This window comes from Canis aureus, chromosome 9 (genome assembly GCF_053574225.1).
Source record: "Canis aureus isolate CA01 chromosome 9, VMU_Caureus_v.1.0, whole genome shotgun sequence".
NCBI classification, from domain to species: Eukaryota; Metazoa; Chordata; class Mammalia; order Carnivora; family Canidae; genus Canis; species Canis aureus.
The window spans coordinates 17,557,073-17,575,078 of NC_135619.1; the positions used below are offsets into that span (position 1 = coordinate 17,557,073).

Here is an 18,006-nt window from a genome sequence, read left to right on the forward strand (position 1 = left end):
TGCTTGCAGTATGTTTGATATTTAAGAGTAAACAAAATAAACTCAGTTAAGTGATTTTTTTTTCCCATCAATCTTCCGCAGATAATTTATAGAACAGATAGCTTTGTCTAGGGTTATATGAGGATTTTTGATATGGTAGTATAATATTTCTAAGAGAGTTCTTTGTTCAACTGAATGTTTGATTCTTTTGTTCAAAAAGTAGATTCTATGTTCTAAAAATTCTGCTGCTATTGTCTTGAGCCTGAAAAAGCTTCTCTTCACAAGAAATAAAACACTATACTTAAACAGGTTCAAGGATATTTACCTCTCATTCTGAGAAAATAAAATGCTTAAAAATAATTTACAAAATCACCATATTTTAAATAAAAAGTGAGAACTAAAATTAGTTTCTATAAAATAGATATAAATGATTTTCTTCTATCAAGTTTAAAACAAAGAATCAGAGTCATAAATAATTCTAGCTTGCCAGAGGCACGGCTATTTCTTTATACTGACTGTGGACTACCTAATTTAATTAGAGGTATTAAACTCCATGTTGAGGTCAACGAGCCTTACTTCCTCCAATATTACACTTCAACCAGTGCTCATTAATGTGTCTACTGAATGGATTAACACACCTAAAGATATATCTACAGAGGAAAGGGGACAACCTAATGATATCCAATTGTTCATTTGTAATAGGACACATGTTCTAGGCCTCAACTTATTACCACTAATGTGGAATTTATTAAATTCAGGAGAAAAAATACCAATACAGAAAGTGATTTTTTTATTAAGGAGAACTGGTATAAGACAACTGGTTTCCACGATTACGTTTAAATATTTAACCTTTTATTAAAAAGAAATTGATACTATAATAGAGCTAAAATGTAAGCCCGTTAGAAAAATCTTACGTAACTAGGACTCTGAAGAGCAGATTAAGGGCAACATTCATAGTGAATTGGGAAATGAAAAACTCAGTATAAAGAGAAAAGTAAATGATAAGGGTTTCTTTTTTTCCTCCTATAAAAAGAGGGTTTAGAATAGTTATACTGAATTATGAGACCAGGTATATTTTCCCTTTCTACTGGATTAAAAGATATGTTGCCTCATTTAGTCCCAATCTGATACAGGTATTATTTAAACTGATTTAAACTACTTGAGAACTATACCTTCCAAAATGATGTTGCTTTATTACAAATTGTTTATAATTTTGATGGACTTCACTTTCATAAGGTAGGTCCTATACATGTGAAAGCAATGACATTGCTTTCTTGCTAAAACAAACTGGGATCCCTGGGTGGCACAGCGGTTTGGCGCCTGCCTTTGGCCCAGGGCGCGATTCTGGAGACCCAGGATCGAATCCCACATCGGGCTCCCGGTGCATGGAGCCTGCTTCTCCCTCTGCCTATGTCTCTGTCTCTCTCTCTCTCTCTGTGACTATCATAAAAAAAAAAAAAAAAAAAAAAAAAAAATTAAAACAAATCAAGCCTTTATATTGCTTTAAGTAAAAGAGTCCATTTAATTATGGTAATTTTCTTCAATAAAACAGGCATGAAAAAGAAACACCCCCCCCCAAAAAAAAGAAAACCCAACAGGTATAATTATTATAACTGAAATAATATGCATGCTTGCATTACAAAAATTTTAAAAATTACAAACATGCTTACATTTGAAAAAGTCACAATACTCCTGGCGTCTCAATATTAAACAATTGGAATATTATGCCATGTAACTGTGTCCTTTCTCCTTACTAAATAATTGGAAAAAATACCAGCACTTTTCCAGTTGGTAAATTACCAAAAATTTTAAATTTAGAATTAGCTTAAAAGAAAAAAAAGTCAAAAGTTTTCCTAGGGTGTGATGTCACCAAACTGGTGCACCAAGGAAGCTCCAAGCTTTTAGTCCTCCACAGAAACACTGAAAAAACATGATCTTATATACAGAAACCTCTGATTCCACAGAAACACTGTTAGAGCTAATACGTGAATTCAATAAAGTTGCAAGATACAGAATTAACACCTGAAAATCAGTTGCATTTCTATATACTAACAGTGAACAAAACAAAAGGAGATTACAATAATTCCATTTACAATTGCATAAAAAAAATAAAACAATGGAAAACTTAACTGAGGAGGAAAAAGACTCATGTACTGAAAACTATGAAACAGAGCTGAAAGAATTTTAAAGATTATAGAAGAGAATGGAAAGATATCCCATGTTCATGGAATGGAAAACTTAATATTGTTAAGATGACGATATTACCCAAACTGATATAAAAATTCAATGCAATCTCTATCAAAATCCCAAAAAGTTTCTTGGCAGAAATAGAAAACTCATCCTAAAGTTCATCTGAACTCTCAAAAGAACTTGAATAGTAAAAATGACACAGAAAAAAACAAAACAAAACAAAACCCAGAATAACGTTGTAGGACTCACATTACTTGAGTTCAAAACGTACTATAAAGCTATAGTAATAAAAGCATTTAATTAAAGTAAAAAACCCACTAGGCATTTAGACCAAAGGAAAATTATAATATAGAGTCCAGAAAAAAAAACCCTTGCATAGAAAGCCAACTGATTTTTGACAAGAGTGCCAAGATCATTCAATGAGAGAAAGTGCAATCTTTTTAACAAATAGTGACTGGAAAACTAGATTATCACATGCAAAAGAATGAAGTCAGATCTTTATCTCACACTATATACAAACATTACTGTCCCAATCTGATACAGAAAGAAAATGGATTCAGAAATTAAATGTAAAAGCTAAAACTATAAAATCTTAGAGGAAAACATATGAGAAAATCTTTATGACATCAGATTTGGCAGTGATTTATAGAATGGACACCAAAAGCAGAGGCAACAAAATAAAAAATAAATTGGACTCCATCAAAATTAAAACTTTTGTGCATCAAAGGACACTATCAAGAGAGTGAAGACAAGCCACAAAATGGGAGAAAATATTTGCAAGTCGTATATTAGATAAGGGATTAACATCTACAATATACAAAGAACTATACTTCAATAACAAAGATGTAAACAACCTAATTAAAAATGAGTTAAAGATGGAACAGACATTTCTCCAAAGAAGATATACCAATGCCAATAAGCAGTGAAAAGATACACATCACTAGTCATTTGCATTTCTAATTCAAAACCACAATGAAATACCATTATGCATCTATTAGAATAGCTACATTTGTTTTTAATGGAAAATAACAAGTGTTGGCAAGGATATGCAAAAATTGGAACCCTTGTGCATTCATGGCAGAAATGTAAAACTGGCACAGTAACTGTGGAAAATAGTTTGACAGTTCCTCAGAAAGCTAAACATATGATTTCCATTATTACCCAGGAATTTCACTCATAGGTATATATCTAAAAGAACTGAAAACAGGGATTCAAACAAATACATGACAATGTTCACTGCAGCAATAGCCAGAAAGTAAAAACAACACAATGTCAGATGAATAAACAAAATGTGGTATATCCACATAATGGGATATTATTCAACCACAGGAAGGAGTGAAATTTTGACACCTGATACAACATTGATGAACCTTAAAAACCTTATATGAAATAAGACAGACACAAAAGGACAAATACTGTATGATTCCACTTAAATGAGGTACCTAGTAAAGGCAAATTCATGGAGACAAAGTATATTAAAGGTTACCAATGGCTGGGTGGAGTGGGGAATAGAGTTATTGTTAATGGGTACAGAGTTTGCATTTGGGAAGATAAAGTTCTGGGATTTCCAGTTACAATCTAGTACATAAGCAGCTTAGAAGTTGCCACTCTCTCCTAACAACAAGTAAAAGGCTAAACAAATTGAAGAACCAAATACTCATCTTAGGTCAGAAGAGTTAGGTTACAGGTAAACTGTTGCCCCCAAATTGAACAGATAGGCAAAAATGGAGGATGACAAAGAAGCAGAAACCTCTGTAGGAACTTGTTGTAAGGTAGGAAAACATAAATTGTAATTGCAAATCCCTGGAGACTTAGTGTGGACAGCTGGAGGCACAGAAGATGCATTAAAACTGGAGTTGGAAATGGCAGGGATGACAGAATTACAACTATGATTAACACACTATGGGTTCTAATTTCTAATGGAAAGAGTTGACAAGGTGCAAGAACACATGAATAATGTAAGCAGAAAGATAGAAATTCTCACAAAGAATCAAAAAGAAACATCAGAGGGGATCCCTGGGTGGCTCAGTGGTTTAGCGCCTGCCTTTGGCCCAGGGCGTGATCCTGGAGTCCCGGGATCGTGTCCCACATCGGGCTCCCAGCGTGGAGCCTGCTTCTCCCTCTGCCTGTGTCTCTGCCTCTCTTTCTCTCTATCATGAACAAATAAATAAATTAAATCTTAAAAAAAAAAAAGAAATGTCAGAGATAAAAAACAATGTAACTAATTTGAAGAATGTCTTTGATGATATCATCAGTAAACCAGAAATGGTTAAGGAAAGAATCTCTGAGCCTGATGATATAACAATAGAAACTTCTAAAACTGAAAAGCAACGAGAAAAGAGTGGAAAAAACCAAAACAATATCCTAGAACTATGGGACAACCACAAATACTGTAGCATACATAAAAGGAGAAGAAAGAAAGAAAAAACAGAAGATTTGAAGCAATATTGACTGAGAATTGCCCCCAATTAAGGTCAGACACCAAATCACAGATCCAAGAAGCTCAGAGAATACTAAAAGCAAGATATATGCCCAAAAACCTACACTTAGACAAATCATCAAACTTCAGAAAATCACGGATAAAGAATAACATTTGACTTCTCCCCTGAAACCATGCAAGCAAGAAGAGAATGGAATGAAATATTTAAAGTGTTGAGGGAAAATACCAACACTTAGAATTCTGTACTCTGTAAAATTATCCTTCAAAAGTAAAGAAGAATAAATACTTTCTCAAACAAAAATTGAAGGAATTAGTTTCCAGTAGACCTACTTACAAGAAATGGTAAAAGAAGTTCTTCAGAGGAGGGAAAATGATGCAGGTTAGAAATGCAGATCTACATAAAGAAAAGCATCAAATAATCAATAACTGAAGGGAAAAGAAAAACTTCTATTTTTCTTATTTTTACCTGATTTAACAGATCAGTTTGTTCAAAGTAATAATAGCAACAATGCATCTGATCATGTATATTTAGGTATATATATGCTTATCTATAAGTAAAACAGGGATCAAAGGGAAAGATTAAATATACCGTGTGATTTATTAGGTACTTGCAGTATCCATGAAGCAGTATAGTATTATTTGAAAGTGGACTTGGATTAGTTCTAAATGTATAGTACAAACTCCAGGGCTGTGACTAAAAAAAGTTAAAAAAGAAAAGTAGTGAACTGATACACTAAGAAGGGAGAGAAAATAGAATCATATAAAATGCTCATTTATAACTGCAGAAGGCAGCAAGAGTGTGGAACACAGAAACAAGAACAGGGTAACAAATAGAAAAAAGTAACAAATGTGGTAAATGTTAATCCAACTGTATCAATGATCATTTTAAATGTCAATGATCTAACTACACATTAAAAGACAAGGATTGTTAGAGTGGATCAAAAAAGTAAGACTCACCTATATGTTGCTATAAGAAACCCACTTAAAATATTAAGACACATACAGATTAAAAGTAAAGGGATGGAGAAAGATATACCATGAGAACACCAATAAAAAAAGTGGGAGTGCCTATATTAATTTCAGACAGAGCAGACTTCAGGGCAAGGAAAGTTATCAGGGATAGAGAGACATTATCTAATGATAAAGACGTTGGTACTCCAAGAAGGCATAACCAATCCTTAACGTTATGTACCTAACAACAGTGTCAAAATACATGAAGCAAAAACTGATAGAAGTGCATGTAGAAGAATCCACTATTATAGCAGGAAACTTTAATACTCCTTTATCAGAAATGGAGAGATCCAGCAGGCAGAAAATTGGTAAGGATATAGTTGAACTCAACAGCTCCATCAATCAACTGGATATAATTGACATTTATAGACTACTTCCTCCAACAACAGCAGATTACACATTCTTCCCAGATTCACATAGAACATTCACTAGATAGACTACATTTGGGCCATAAAACACATCTTAACAAATTTAAAAGAATAGAAATCACACAATGTCTGTTTTTAGGACACAATGGAATTAAACTAGAAGTCAACAACATAAAGACAGCTGGAAAACCCCCAAATACTTGGAGATTAAACACACTCCTAAATAACAAATGGGAAGAATTCTCAAGAAAAAATAAAACATATTTTGAATTAAATGAAAATGAAAATGTTCTGAAAATGGATACTCGTGATGGTTGTATATTGCACGTCTATGTCAATGCACATTTAATAATGGTTAAGATACGACTCCTGAGTGGTGGTGGAGTTAAAGTATCCTAAACTTACCTCATTCCACAGACACACTGAGACAGTAGCCATATCAGTGAAACCAACTCTGAAAATGACTCATAACTTGAAGACTGGCAGAACAGATTTTCCACAGTTAACAGCACAGAGGAGACCCCATCAAAAAAGGTAGGAGTAGAAATATGGCTGGGAACTCCCCCTTTCAGCAACCTCCCCATTCCACATGAGACTAATCATCAATGAGAGGGACACTATAAGCATGAAGAAGAGCAAGAGGATCAGATCTCACATCAGGCATCCCAGGCATGGGAATACCTGTAACACTTTGGCTTTGGAGACCAGTAGGGCTTAACTTTGAGAGTTTTTACAGTCAAAAGGGTTTTACTCTGGGTACCTTAAAACTGAGTTCCACCCTTAAAAAGCCAGCATAACAAATAACCCAGGAGAGACAGCATAGAATCAGCAGTTTGAGGACAAACTGGGTATGAGAAGTAGATTTATTTACTAATCTCAAAATGTGCACTGGAGGGGCAGGAGTCTTTAGGAGAATTCTCTAAGAACAAAAGTGCTGGCTGGCTGACCATTCCTTGCCTGCCTCCCTTGCAGCCTATAAAGTCAGATACCTGTGGGAAGCAGAGTGAAGATTTTCCATCTATCTTGTTGGCACCATGGTCCCCACCTCATCCAACCTGCCCTACTCCACATAAATGCCTCCAGGCATTTATTTACCTCTATTATGTGGCTCCTGCCCTGAAAAACCCTGCATCACTCCAGAGTGATTTGTGCCCTGGTGACAGGGGAGTATAACCACACACACCAGTGTGTCTACAGTTCAAGCAGCTAAACCATATAGCTGGCAATGCACTGCTGATCAGTGTCACTGCAGCCCCAGATGGGAGGTATCTGGTCTGACTACAGGCCCTACTCACCAACGGAAACCTCTAGAGGCAGAATGGGGAGAGAGCCATGCAGTACTTGGGCTGACTGCTGACACCAGTCAACTAAAAGCCTGTGGTGGCCCCAGACAGGCCCCTTAACAGGGACCAAACCCTTGCCTAGTGTGCTCACAACTGTAGGCATAGTGGGCCACATTGTAGTTGACTGGACTAAATGCAAATGCAGCTCAGCCACAACAGTAAGGAACACACAGTCCACAGAGAAGACACTGCTGAAATGTCTGGTTCTGGCGAAGAGGGGACATTGTGCTACAGGGCACCATAGAACCTCTTCATAAAGCCACTACTTTCAAGAGCAGGAGACATAGCTGACCTTCCTAATACATAGAAATAAACACAGAGAGTCAGACAAAATGAGGAAACAAAGAAATTAGGTCCTGAATAAAGAACAGGACAAAACCATAGCAAAAGGGCTACATGAAACAGAGATAAGGCAATAGCCCTGATAAAGAATTCAAAGTAATGGCTGTAAATATCCTCACTGGATTTGAGAAAAGAGTAAAGGATCCCAGTAAGACCTTCAAAAAGGAGAAAGAAAATATAAAAAAGAACCAGTCAGAGATGAAGAACACAAAACTGACATAAAAAATTCACAAGAGGGAATCAACAGCAGTTTAGAAAAAGCAGAAGAATGGATTAGTGATCTGGAAGGCAGGGTAATAAAAAAAAAAAAAAACAACTAAACTGAATAGAGAAAAGAAAAAAGTAAGAAAAATGAGAATCGGTGAAGGCAACTCTGTGACATCACCAAGCATAATAACATTTGCATTAGAGATCCCAGAGGGAGGAGAGAGAGAAGTGAGCAACTGACTCACGAAATAAGAGATGAACACTTCCCTAATCTGGGCAAGATAACAGAAATCTAGATCCAGGAAGCACAGAAACCCTCCAAAAGTTAACCCAAGGAGGTTCAAACCAAAACAAAAATCATTAAAATGGCAAACATTGTGAGAAAAGAGAATTTTAAAAGCAACAAGAGAAAATGGTTACATACAAAGAAAATCCCATAAGGCTGTCAACTGATTTTTCAGCAGAAACTTTGCAGGCTAAAAGGGAGTGGAATGATATATTCAATCTCTGAAAGAAAAAACCTGCAACCAAGAATGCTCTACCTATCAAGATTATCATTCAGCACAGAAGAGAGGTAAAGAGTTCCCCAGAGCATTCCCAAAATCATCACCACTGAACCAGTCTTACAAGAAATATTAAAGGGAATTCTTTGGAAAGAAAAGGTCAAAATAGTTGTAAGAAAATTAAGAAAAGAAAAAATTTCACTGGTAAATGCAAACATATAATAGAAGTAATAGATCACTCACTTATAAAACAAGTATGAAAGTTAAAACACAAAAGCAGTAAACTCAATTATATCTATAAAAATCAGTCAAGGGATTCACAAAAGGATATAAAACATGGGGCAAAGAGTAATAGATTCTAATTTAGGTGACATCAACCTAAAATAGACTGCTATATACATAAAATGTTATATATGAACCTAATGATAACCACAAGTCAAAAACCTGTAATAGTTACACAAAAAATAAAGAGAAAAAAATCCAAGCATACAACTAAAGACAGCCATCAACCCATGATGGAAGAGAGCAAGAGAAGAATGACTAGAAAAGAGTAAAAAAAAAAAAAAAACAACTGCAAAACCAGTAACAAAAATGGAAATGGAAGTATGCACCTGTCAATGAATTTAAATGTAAATGGATTAAATGATCCAATGAAAAGGCACAGGATAAATAAATGAATAAAAAAATCCACACTTATAACTTGCCTACAAGAGATTCATTTCAGACCAAAGGACACATGCAGATCTAAAGTGAAGGGATGGAAAAATGTTTACCATGCAAATGGAAGCAAAAAGAAAGCTGGGGTTGCAACACCTATATCAAACAAAATAGACTTTAAAACAAGGACCGTACCAAGAAACAAAGAAGGAAAATAATTATAAAGGGAACAATCCAACAAGAAGTTGCAATTTTAAATATCTATGTGCTCAAAATGGGAGCCCTCAGATACATAAAGCAACTATTAACAGATGTAAGGAGGAAACTGACAGTAATACAATGACAGTAAGGGACTTTAACACCCTATGTGTATCAATGGACAGACTGTCCATATAGAAAATCAATAAGGAAACAGTGGTTTTAGACCAGATGGACAGATATATTCAGACATTCCATCACCAAACAGTGAAATACAGGGGAGTCTGGGTGGTTCAGTTGGTTGAGTGTCAGACTCTTGATTTCAACTCGGGTTGTGATCTTGGGGTGGTGGGGTCAAGCCCCATGTTGGGCTCTGCACTGAACATGGATCCTACTTGGGATTCTTTCTCTCCCTCTTCCTCTGCCCGTCTTCCCCCTGTATGCATGTGCATGTGCAGTCTCCATTCCTCTTTCTCAAACAAAAATAAACCATAAACAATGGAATAAATATTGCACATGGAATACTCCTTAGAATAAATCACATTAGGCCAAAAAACAGACTAAAATACATGCTACTAAACAATAAATGGGTCAACCAAGAAATCAAAGAGGAAATAAAAAATACATGGCAACAAAAATAAAAACACAAGGGTCCACAATCTTTGGGATTCTGTAAAAGCTGTTCTAAGAGGAAAATTTATAGGCAATACAGGCCTACCTCAAAAACATAAGAAAAATCCCAAATAAGCAACCTAACCTTATATCTAAAGGAACCAACAAACCCAAAGCCAGTATTAGAAATAATTAAGATTAGAGCAGAAATAAATGAAATAGAAACTAAAAAACAACAGAAAAGATGGATAAAACCAGGAGCTGGTTGTTTGAAAAGATCAAGAAAATTGAGAAACCTTTAGCCAGACTCCAAACAAACAAAAAAAAGAGAACCCAAATAAATACAATTAGAAGTGAAAGAGCAAAAATAACCAACACCACAGATATATAAAGGATTATAAGAGATTATGAAAAATTATTTCCCCACAAATTGGGCAACCTAAAAGAAATGAACTGGCAGAAACAGGCAACCCTCCAAAATGGAATCAGGAAGAAATAGAAAATTTCAATGGACCAATTACTAGTAATGAAACTTGAATCAGCAATCAAAAAACTCCCAACAAAAGTCCAGAGGGGCATTTGGGTGGTGCAGCTGGTTAACAATCTGCCTCTAGCTCAGATCATGATCCCAGTATGGAGTCTGCTTTAACCTCTCCCCCTCTGCGCTTATTCTAATAAATAAGTAAAATCTTAAAAAAACAAACAAAACAAAACAAAACAAAAAAAACAGAACCAGAGGCTTCACAGGTGATTTCTACCACATATATAAAGAAGAGTTATGATCCATTCTTATCAAACTACTCCAGAAAATAGAAGAGAAAGGAAAGCTGCCAAATTCATTCCACAAGGCTAGTATTGCCCTGATACCAAAACCAGAGAGAAATAAACTACAAAAAAACCCAACAAAACATAAAAGGAAACTACAGGCCAATATCTGATGAAAACTGGTGCAAAATCCACAACAAAATATTAGTGAACCGAGTTCAACAATACATTTAAAAAAATCTTTCATCGTGATCAAGCAGGATTTATCCTTGGCATGCAAGGGTGGTTTGATGTCCACAAATCAATCAACATAACTGCATTAACAAGAAAAAAGAATAAAAACTATGATCATCTCACTAGAGATGGAGAAAAAGCATTTGACAAAGTACAACATCCATTCATGATAAAATCTCTTAAGTAGATTTAGAGGGAACATACCTCAACATAACAAAGGCTGTATACATAAAAAACCCACAGCTAACATCATATTCAATGTTGAAAAGCAGGGCTTTTCCTCTAAGATAAAAAACATGACAAAGATATCCACTCTCATCACTTCTATTCAACATAGTATTAGCCACAGCAATCAGACAATAAAAGGCATCCAAATTCATAGGGAAGAAGTAAACCTGTCACTATTAGCAGATGATATTATGCTATATATAGAAAACCCTAAAGATTCCACCAAAAAAACTACTTGAATTGATAAATGCATTCAGTAACGTTGCAAGATACAAAGTCCATATACAGTAATCACCTGAATTTCTTTATACTGATAATAAAAAAGGAAAAACAAATTAACAAAACAATTCCATTTAACAATTGCACCAAAAAGAATAAAATGCCTAAGAATAAACTGCATTCTGAAAACTATAAAACACTCATGAAAGAAACTGAAGATGATACAACTGGAAAGGTATTCCATGTTCATGGACTGCAAAAACCAACACTGTTAAAACGTCCATACACCCAAAGCAATCTATGAATTCAATGCAACCCCTACCAAAATACTAACAGCAATTTTTACAAATCTAGAATAATCCTAAAATTTGTTTGGAACCATTAAAGACCCCAAATAGTCAAAGCAATCTTGAGAAAAAATAAAGCTTGGAGGTATCATAATTCCAGATTTCAAGATATATTATAAAGCTGTAGTAATCATACAGTACTGACATAAAAAGACACATAGATCAGTGGAATAATCCAGAAAAGATTAGAAATAAACTCATGCTTACATGGTCAATTAATCTACAACACAGGAGACAAAAAGATACACTGGAGAAAAGACAATCTCTTCAAAAAATAGTGCTGGAAAAACTGGACAGCTGCATACAAAAATTAAAACTGGACCACTTTCCTACACCATATACAAAAATAAACTAAAAATGGATTAAAGATCAAAATGTGAGACCTGAAACCATAAAACTCCTAGAAGAAAATACAGGCAGTAATTTCTTGGACGTCAGTCATATAGAAACATTTTTGTAACTATGCCTCCTCAGGCAAGTAAAACAAAACTAAAATTAAGCTATTGGGACTATACCAAAATAAAAAGCATTTGCATAACAAAGAAAGTCATTAACAAAAGGACAAGGCAACCTACTGAATTAGAGAAAACAATCACGAATGATATATCTAATGAATTAATACCTAAAACATACAACTTAACACCAAAATAATAATCTAATTAAAAAATGGGCAGAGGACCTGAACACACATTTTTCCAAAGAAGACATACAGATAACCAACAGACACATGAAAAGATGCTCAACATCACTAATCATGAAGGAAAGACCAATCAAAACCACAATGAGATATCACCTTACACCAATGGCTAGAATCAATTAAAAAAAAAAAAAACTTATCAAGAAATAACAAGTAATGGCAAGGATGTAGAGAAATAGGAACCCTTGTGCACTACTGGTATAAATGCAAACTGATGCAGCCACTGTGGAAAACAGTAAGGAAAACAGAATTACCATATGATCCAGTAATTCCATTACTGAGTTTTTATCCAAAGAAAATAAAATGCTAATTTGAAATGACATACGCACCTCTATGTTTACTGCAACATTATTTAACAGCCAAGATACAGAAGCAACCCAAATGTCCATCACAGAGGAATGGATAAAGTAATATTGTATTATATGTGTGTGTGTATATATATTGCCTACAATACAAAATTACTCAGCCATAAAAAAGAATGAAATCTTGCCATCTGTGATATCATGGATGGACCCAGAGGGTATAAAGTAATGCTAAGTGAAATGTCAGTCTGAGAAAGACAAATGCTATAGGATTTCTTTCACTCATGTGTAATGTAAGAAACAGAACAAATGAACAAACAAAGAAAAAATGGGCAAACAGAAAATTAGACTTTTAAACAACAAAAAAACAAAACTGGTGGTTGACAGAGGTGAGAAGGGTTGCGGGGTGGATAAAATAGACAAAGGTGGTAAGAGCACGCTTATTAATAATCATGAGCACTGAGTAATGTATAGAACTATTCAGTCATTACAACAGTGCACATTTGAAACTAATATGACACTGTTTATTAATTACACATAAATGAAAAACAATTTCCAAATTCTAAAAAAATAAAAAATTTTTTAAAAAGGTGAAAATGGTAAATATGTAATATATGTAATTTTTACCATAGGAAAAAAATTCCTATATGTATAGATGAAAAAACTTGTTCAATGTTTAATCCCTCAAAATTCTCTAATAAATCGAGTACTTAAAATTTTTACCATTTAACAATTTAATTTTAATTAGAATTCAACCATTTAACAATTCTTAAATGATGGTATCCTCTCCAAAATTAATTTTTTTATGATAATTAATTGTTAAATATCCATTTCAGAAACTTCTTAAGAAATTAAGGACAAACCCTCATGAATGTTTTGAAAAAAATAAGAAATCTTACTTGACATTTCTACAAAGGTCACAGGAATAAAATTTCAAGTACCATATAATCATCATGTTTAATATAGTGAAGTAAAAATATCCTGGCATAGTTTTCTTTAAAAAAACAAAAAAAATTTTAAAACAAAAAATCATGTACTTTGTTCTCTTCTCTTTGTAATATGAGATATCATTAATTTTAGACTCTGTTCTGGGGTTAAAAAGTTGTTTGTATCTATGGAGCCATGAAAATGATAATGATAAATATGAGTCACAGCTAAGTTCTTAATGATTAAATGATCTTTTCAAAAATTAATTTTAATTTCCTTTTTTGAGAGAGAGCATGCATGCACAAGCTCAAGACAGAGTGGGGGAGGGACAGAGGGAGCATCCAAAGCAGGCTCCATCCCCAGCACAGAGCCCCACATGGGGCTCAACCTCATGACCCTGAGATCATGTCCTGAGCTGAAATCAAGAATCAAAGGCTTAACAGACTGAGCCACCTAGGCACCCCTTAAATTATCTTTTTGCACTATACTTATAATTGTCTCTAATTTAGGTATGTCTTATTTCATAGAGTTTTAAAATGAATTGATGGAAGAAAGTGCTTAGTTGAAGTTTAAATGAAGTTTTACTCCAATTCACTTCTTCATCATCATCTTGTCAGTATTCATAGATCATTTTTTTACTTCTAAAAACTACATGACAAGGAATTCTTTTTTTTGTTGTTGTTAATTTTATTTTTTTAAATTTATTTATGATAGTCACAGAATGAGAGAGAGAGAGAGAGGCAGAGACATAGACAGAGGGAGAAGCAGGCTCCATTCACCAGGAGCCCAACGTGGGATTTGATCCCTGGTCTCTAGGATCGTGCCCTGGGCCAAAGGCAGGCGCTAAACTGCTGTGCCACCCAGGGATCCCTGACAAGGAATTCTACAGCAAATCTGTACTGAATATACTTTTTTTTTTTTTTTGAAAGAGATTTCTTTTTTTTTTTTTTTAATTTTTATTTATTTATGATAGTCACAGAGAGAGAGAGAGAGAGAGAGAGGCAGAGACATAGGCAGAGGGAGAAGCAAGCTCCATGCACCGGGAGCCCGACGTGGGATTCGATCCCGAGTCTCCAGGATCGCGCCCTGGGCCAAAGGCAGGCGCTAAACCGCTGCGCCACCCAGGGATCCCTGAATATACTTTCTTACATTTATCAATTACCTCCACTTTTACTACTCATTCCAACCTCATTATCATCCACATATTAGTTTTATCAACTATTACTCATTTAGTAGGCAAGTTCCAACAGTATTTTAAATTGTAGACAAAAGGCATCAAGGGTTATTAACTCAATCTTATCAAATATATTGAGAGGAGTTCTAAAGTTCTTTTACAAGAGTGAGAGAATACACTGTTTTCATAGCTTAATAAATTATAAAGAGTTTTGATATCAGGCAAAAGATTATCAAGTAAAATGACCAATGATATTAAGTTGGTTACATTTAGTGGTTTTGAATAAATTGAGGAAGGAGGAGAAAGAGAAGGTAAAGAAATGCTGGACAAAGTTTTACTCTTAAAAATATTTCTCCCTAAGAAAACCAAAAGTGGACTGAATACATACAACTGTACCCTGAGGTATCTTTATAGTCACTAGAATGACTCCTTTTTTTTTTTTTTCTTTTTTTTTAGAATGACTCCTGAATACTAGTGCTGCCTACAGAAAAATGGTGGTGTAGGTTTTAAAGGACCAGGGCCATCAAAACCACATCTCTCATAAATTCGGAGTAAAATTTTTTTCATTAATTAAGGCTTATTTTATCTGCTCAATTAGTTTTAGTTAAAATTTATGATAAAGCATGTTATATTTTAAATGCTTTGTAATGATTAATATATATTTTGCTCTCCCTCAATCTATATAACCATTACGTCTATTCATATGTAAAGAGACTTGAAATCTAGTCTCACCAATTTGAACGTACACAGATGTTTTTCAATTAGTCATACCTCCATTTCTTTGAAGGCAAATCCTTTGTTAAGACAATAACCTTCAATATTATTATTAAGGAAAACAGCATTTGCTCTACAATAATCCTGTTTCTCAATACAGTATTAGATGAAGAGTGGAATATTCAGAAATAGTGCTTTTTGATCAGATTACTTACGTATTTTATGTATTTATTTTCTTAATTACTAGGATTTTAACTCAACATTTTTTTTCTCAGCACTTACTTTTTTGGTCAAAGAGTCATCAGTATCAGAAGGCATTCTTGTTGATACATGAAATATCACTTCTACTGTAGAGGTAGCAAAATATGGTGTGGTCAATCCTGTGCTTTTGTTTTTTTGTAGTCCTCCCATGAAACCGCAGTGGTTTGTAAGATTGACCTGGGAGCAATGATACACATATTAATCAACTAAACAAAACTCAACAACTTACTATTGAAATAGACTCAAATTTCTCAATTTGCAAAAAACACAGAGAAGAAAGTCTTTGGCATGTTATCAACCAATGCTTGATTCAGAATTATTAGTTAGAGCTGTTCTGTTAATACTGGAACTTTTTCTTAAGTATTTGTGATCTCTAATTAGTAGGAGTTAATTAGGAAAGAAATCACTGCTGTACACTATGCATCTTTTGTTAGGCTACTAGGTGTTAATACTAAATCATAAAGGCTATGGGAGGACACCAAAGCCAGAGTGAAAAATCAAGTAGCAAAAATCAAGACTGGAAGTGATGTGGGGGAAAGTTTAAACAGTAATGTCACTTTGATAAGATGATTAATCAGGTGTGTTAGATTTACTCATGGAAATTGTCTTAATTTTTAGTACCTATCACATAGCTCAGAACAGAAATACAAAAATGCAGAACTGAACTTCTAATGCATTAAAAAACTACAAATTAATCTGTGCTAAGGTTTTTACACATACTTTTCCTGATTATAATTAAAACACATACATACTAATTAATATCAGGGTCACTGCATTGGGTCATATTCCCTGAACTTGTGCAATACACAAAGCGACCTGACTTCACTGTTGAAATTAAAGAAAATACTAGAAAGCAAAAAGAAACACAAAAGAAGAAAGATACTTAAAGACTGTATCTCTTTACTCAGAAAAACCACTTTATACATATGTTTTTAAAAATGAAATCTGAAATATGGATGGACCTAGAGGGTATAATTAATGCTAGATAAAATAAGTCAGAGAAAGACAAATACCATATGATTTCACTCATATGTGGAATTTAAAAGACAGAATATATGAACAAAAGAAAAAAAATAAAAAAGTATACTCTTAAACACAGAGAACTGGTGGTTGCCAGAGGGAAGGTAGGTGGGGGCGTGGGTAAAATAGCTAAAGGTGATTGAGTACACTTATGATGAGCACTGAGTAATGTATAGAATTTTTAAGTCATTATAGTGTACTCTTGAAAGTAATATAACACCATGTGTTAATACTTCAATTAAAAAATTTAAAAATCTGAATAACTGATAAAGTGAATTATAAAAACCAATTTTTGCACCATGTGACCTTGAACATGTCTCAACTATCAGTATCAGTTATAATGGCTAAACATCTGAATAACAAATTAGTTTTTACAACATTACTATAAGATTGCCTCAATCATTTATTTTTTTAAAACTTGACTCAGTGGGGAGGAGCAAGATGGCAGAGGAGTAGGGTCCCCAAATCACCTGTCTCCACCAAACTACCTAGAAAACCTTCAAATTATCCTGAAAATCTATGAATTTGGCCTGAGATTTAAAGAGAGACCAGCTGGAATGCAACAGTGAGGAGAGTTCGCGCTTCTATCAAGGTAGGAAGACGGGGAAAAAGAAATAAAGAAACAAAGGCCTCCAAGGGGGAGGGGCCCGCGAGGAGCCGGGCTGAGGCCGGGGCGAGTGTCCCCAGGACAGGAGAGCCCCGACCCGGAGACGCAGGAGCTGCACCGACCTTCCCGGGCGGAGAGGGGCTCGCGGGGAGGTGGAGCAGGACCCAGGAGGGAGGGGATGCCCTCGGGCTCCCCGGGACAGTAACAGCAACTCCGCGCCCAGGAGAGTGCGCCGAGCTCCCTAAGGGCTGCAGCGCGCACGGCGGGACCCGGAGCAGCTCGGGGGGGCTCGGGGGCGGCTCCGCAGAGGGGGCTGCGCGGCCCCGGGAGCAGCTCAGAGGGGCTCGGGCAGAGGAAGAGGCTCCGTGCAGAGGGGGCTGCGCGGTTCCAGGAGCAGCTCGGAGCGGCTCGGGCGGCAGCTCCGCGGAGGGGGTTGCGCGGCCCGGGAGCGCGAATCCAACAGCGCAGGCTCCGAAGCACAGGGCGCCGGGACACAGCCCAGGATCCGGCCTCCCCCGGGACAGGCAGAGACCGGGAGGGCCCAGGACAGCAAGGACGCTCCTGCCCCAGCTGAGCAGAGCAGCGGCCCCGCCCCGGAGCCTCCAGGCCCTGCAGACGGAGAGCTCCGGAATTCCTGCCGGAGCTGAATCCAGGTTTCCAG

General features: G+C 35.6%; 1 protein-coding gene across 13 annotated transcripts in view; it reads right to left on the bottom strand.

Annotated features, from left to right (window-relative positions):
• Positions 1-18,006, bottom strand: part of RALGAPA1 (Ral GTPase activating protein catalytic subunit alpha 1) — a 249,000-nt gene that overhangs the window by 39,794 nt on the left and 191,200 nt on the right. For all 13 annotated transcript variants that reach the window (XM_077909040.1, XM_077909039.1, XM_077909038.1 and 10 more), the window contains one exon: positions 15,740-15,895. In XM_077909040.1, the coding sequence (XP_077765166.1) occupies positions 15,740-15,895 (156 nt within the window). The remainder of the gene's footprint in view (positions 1-15,739; positions 15,896-18,006) is intronic.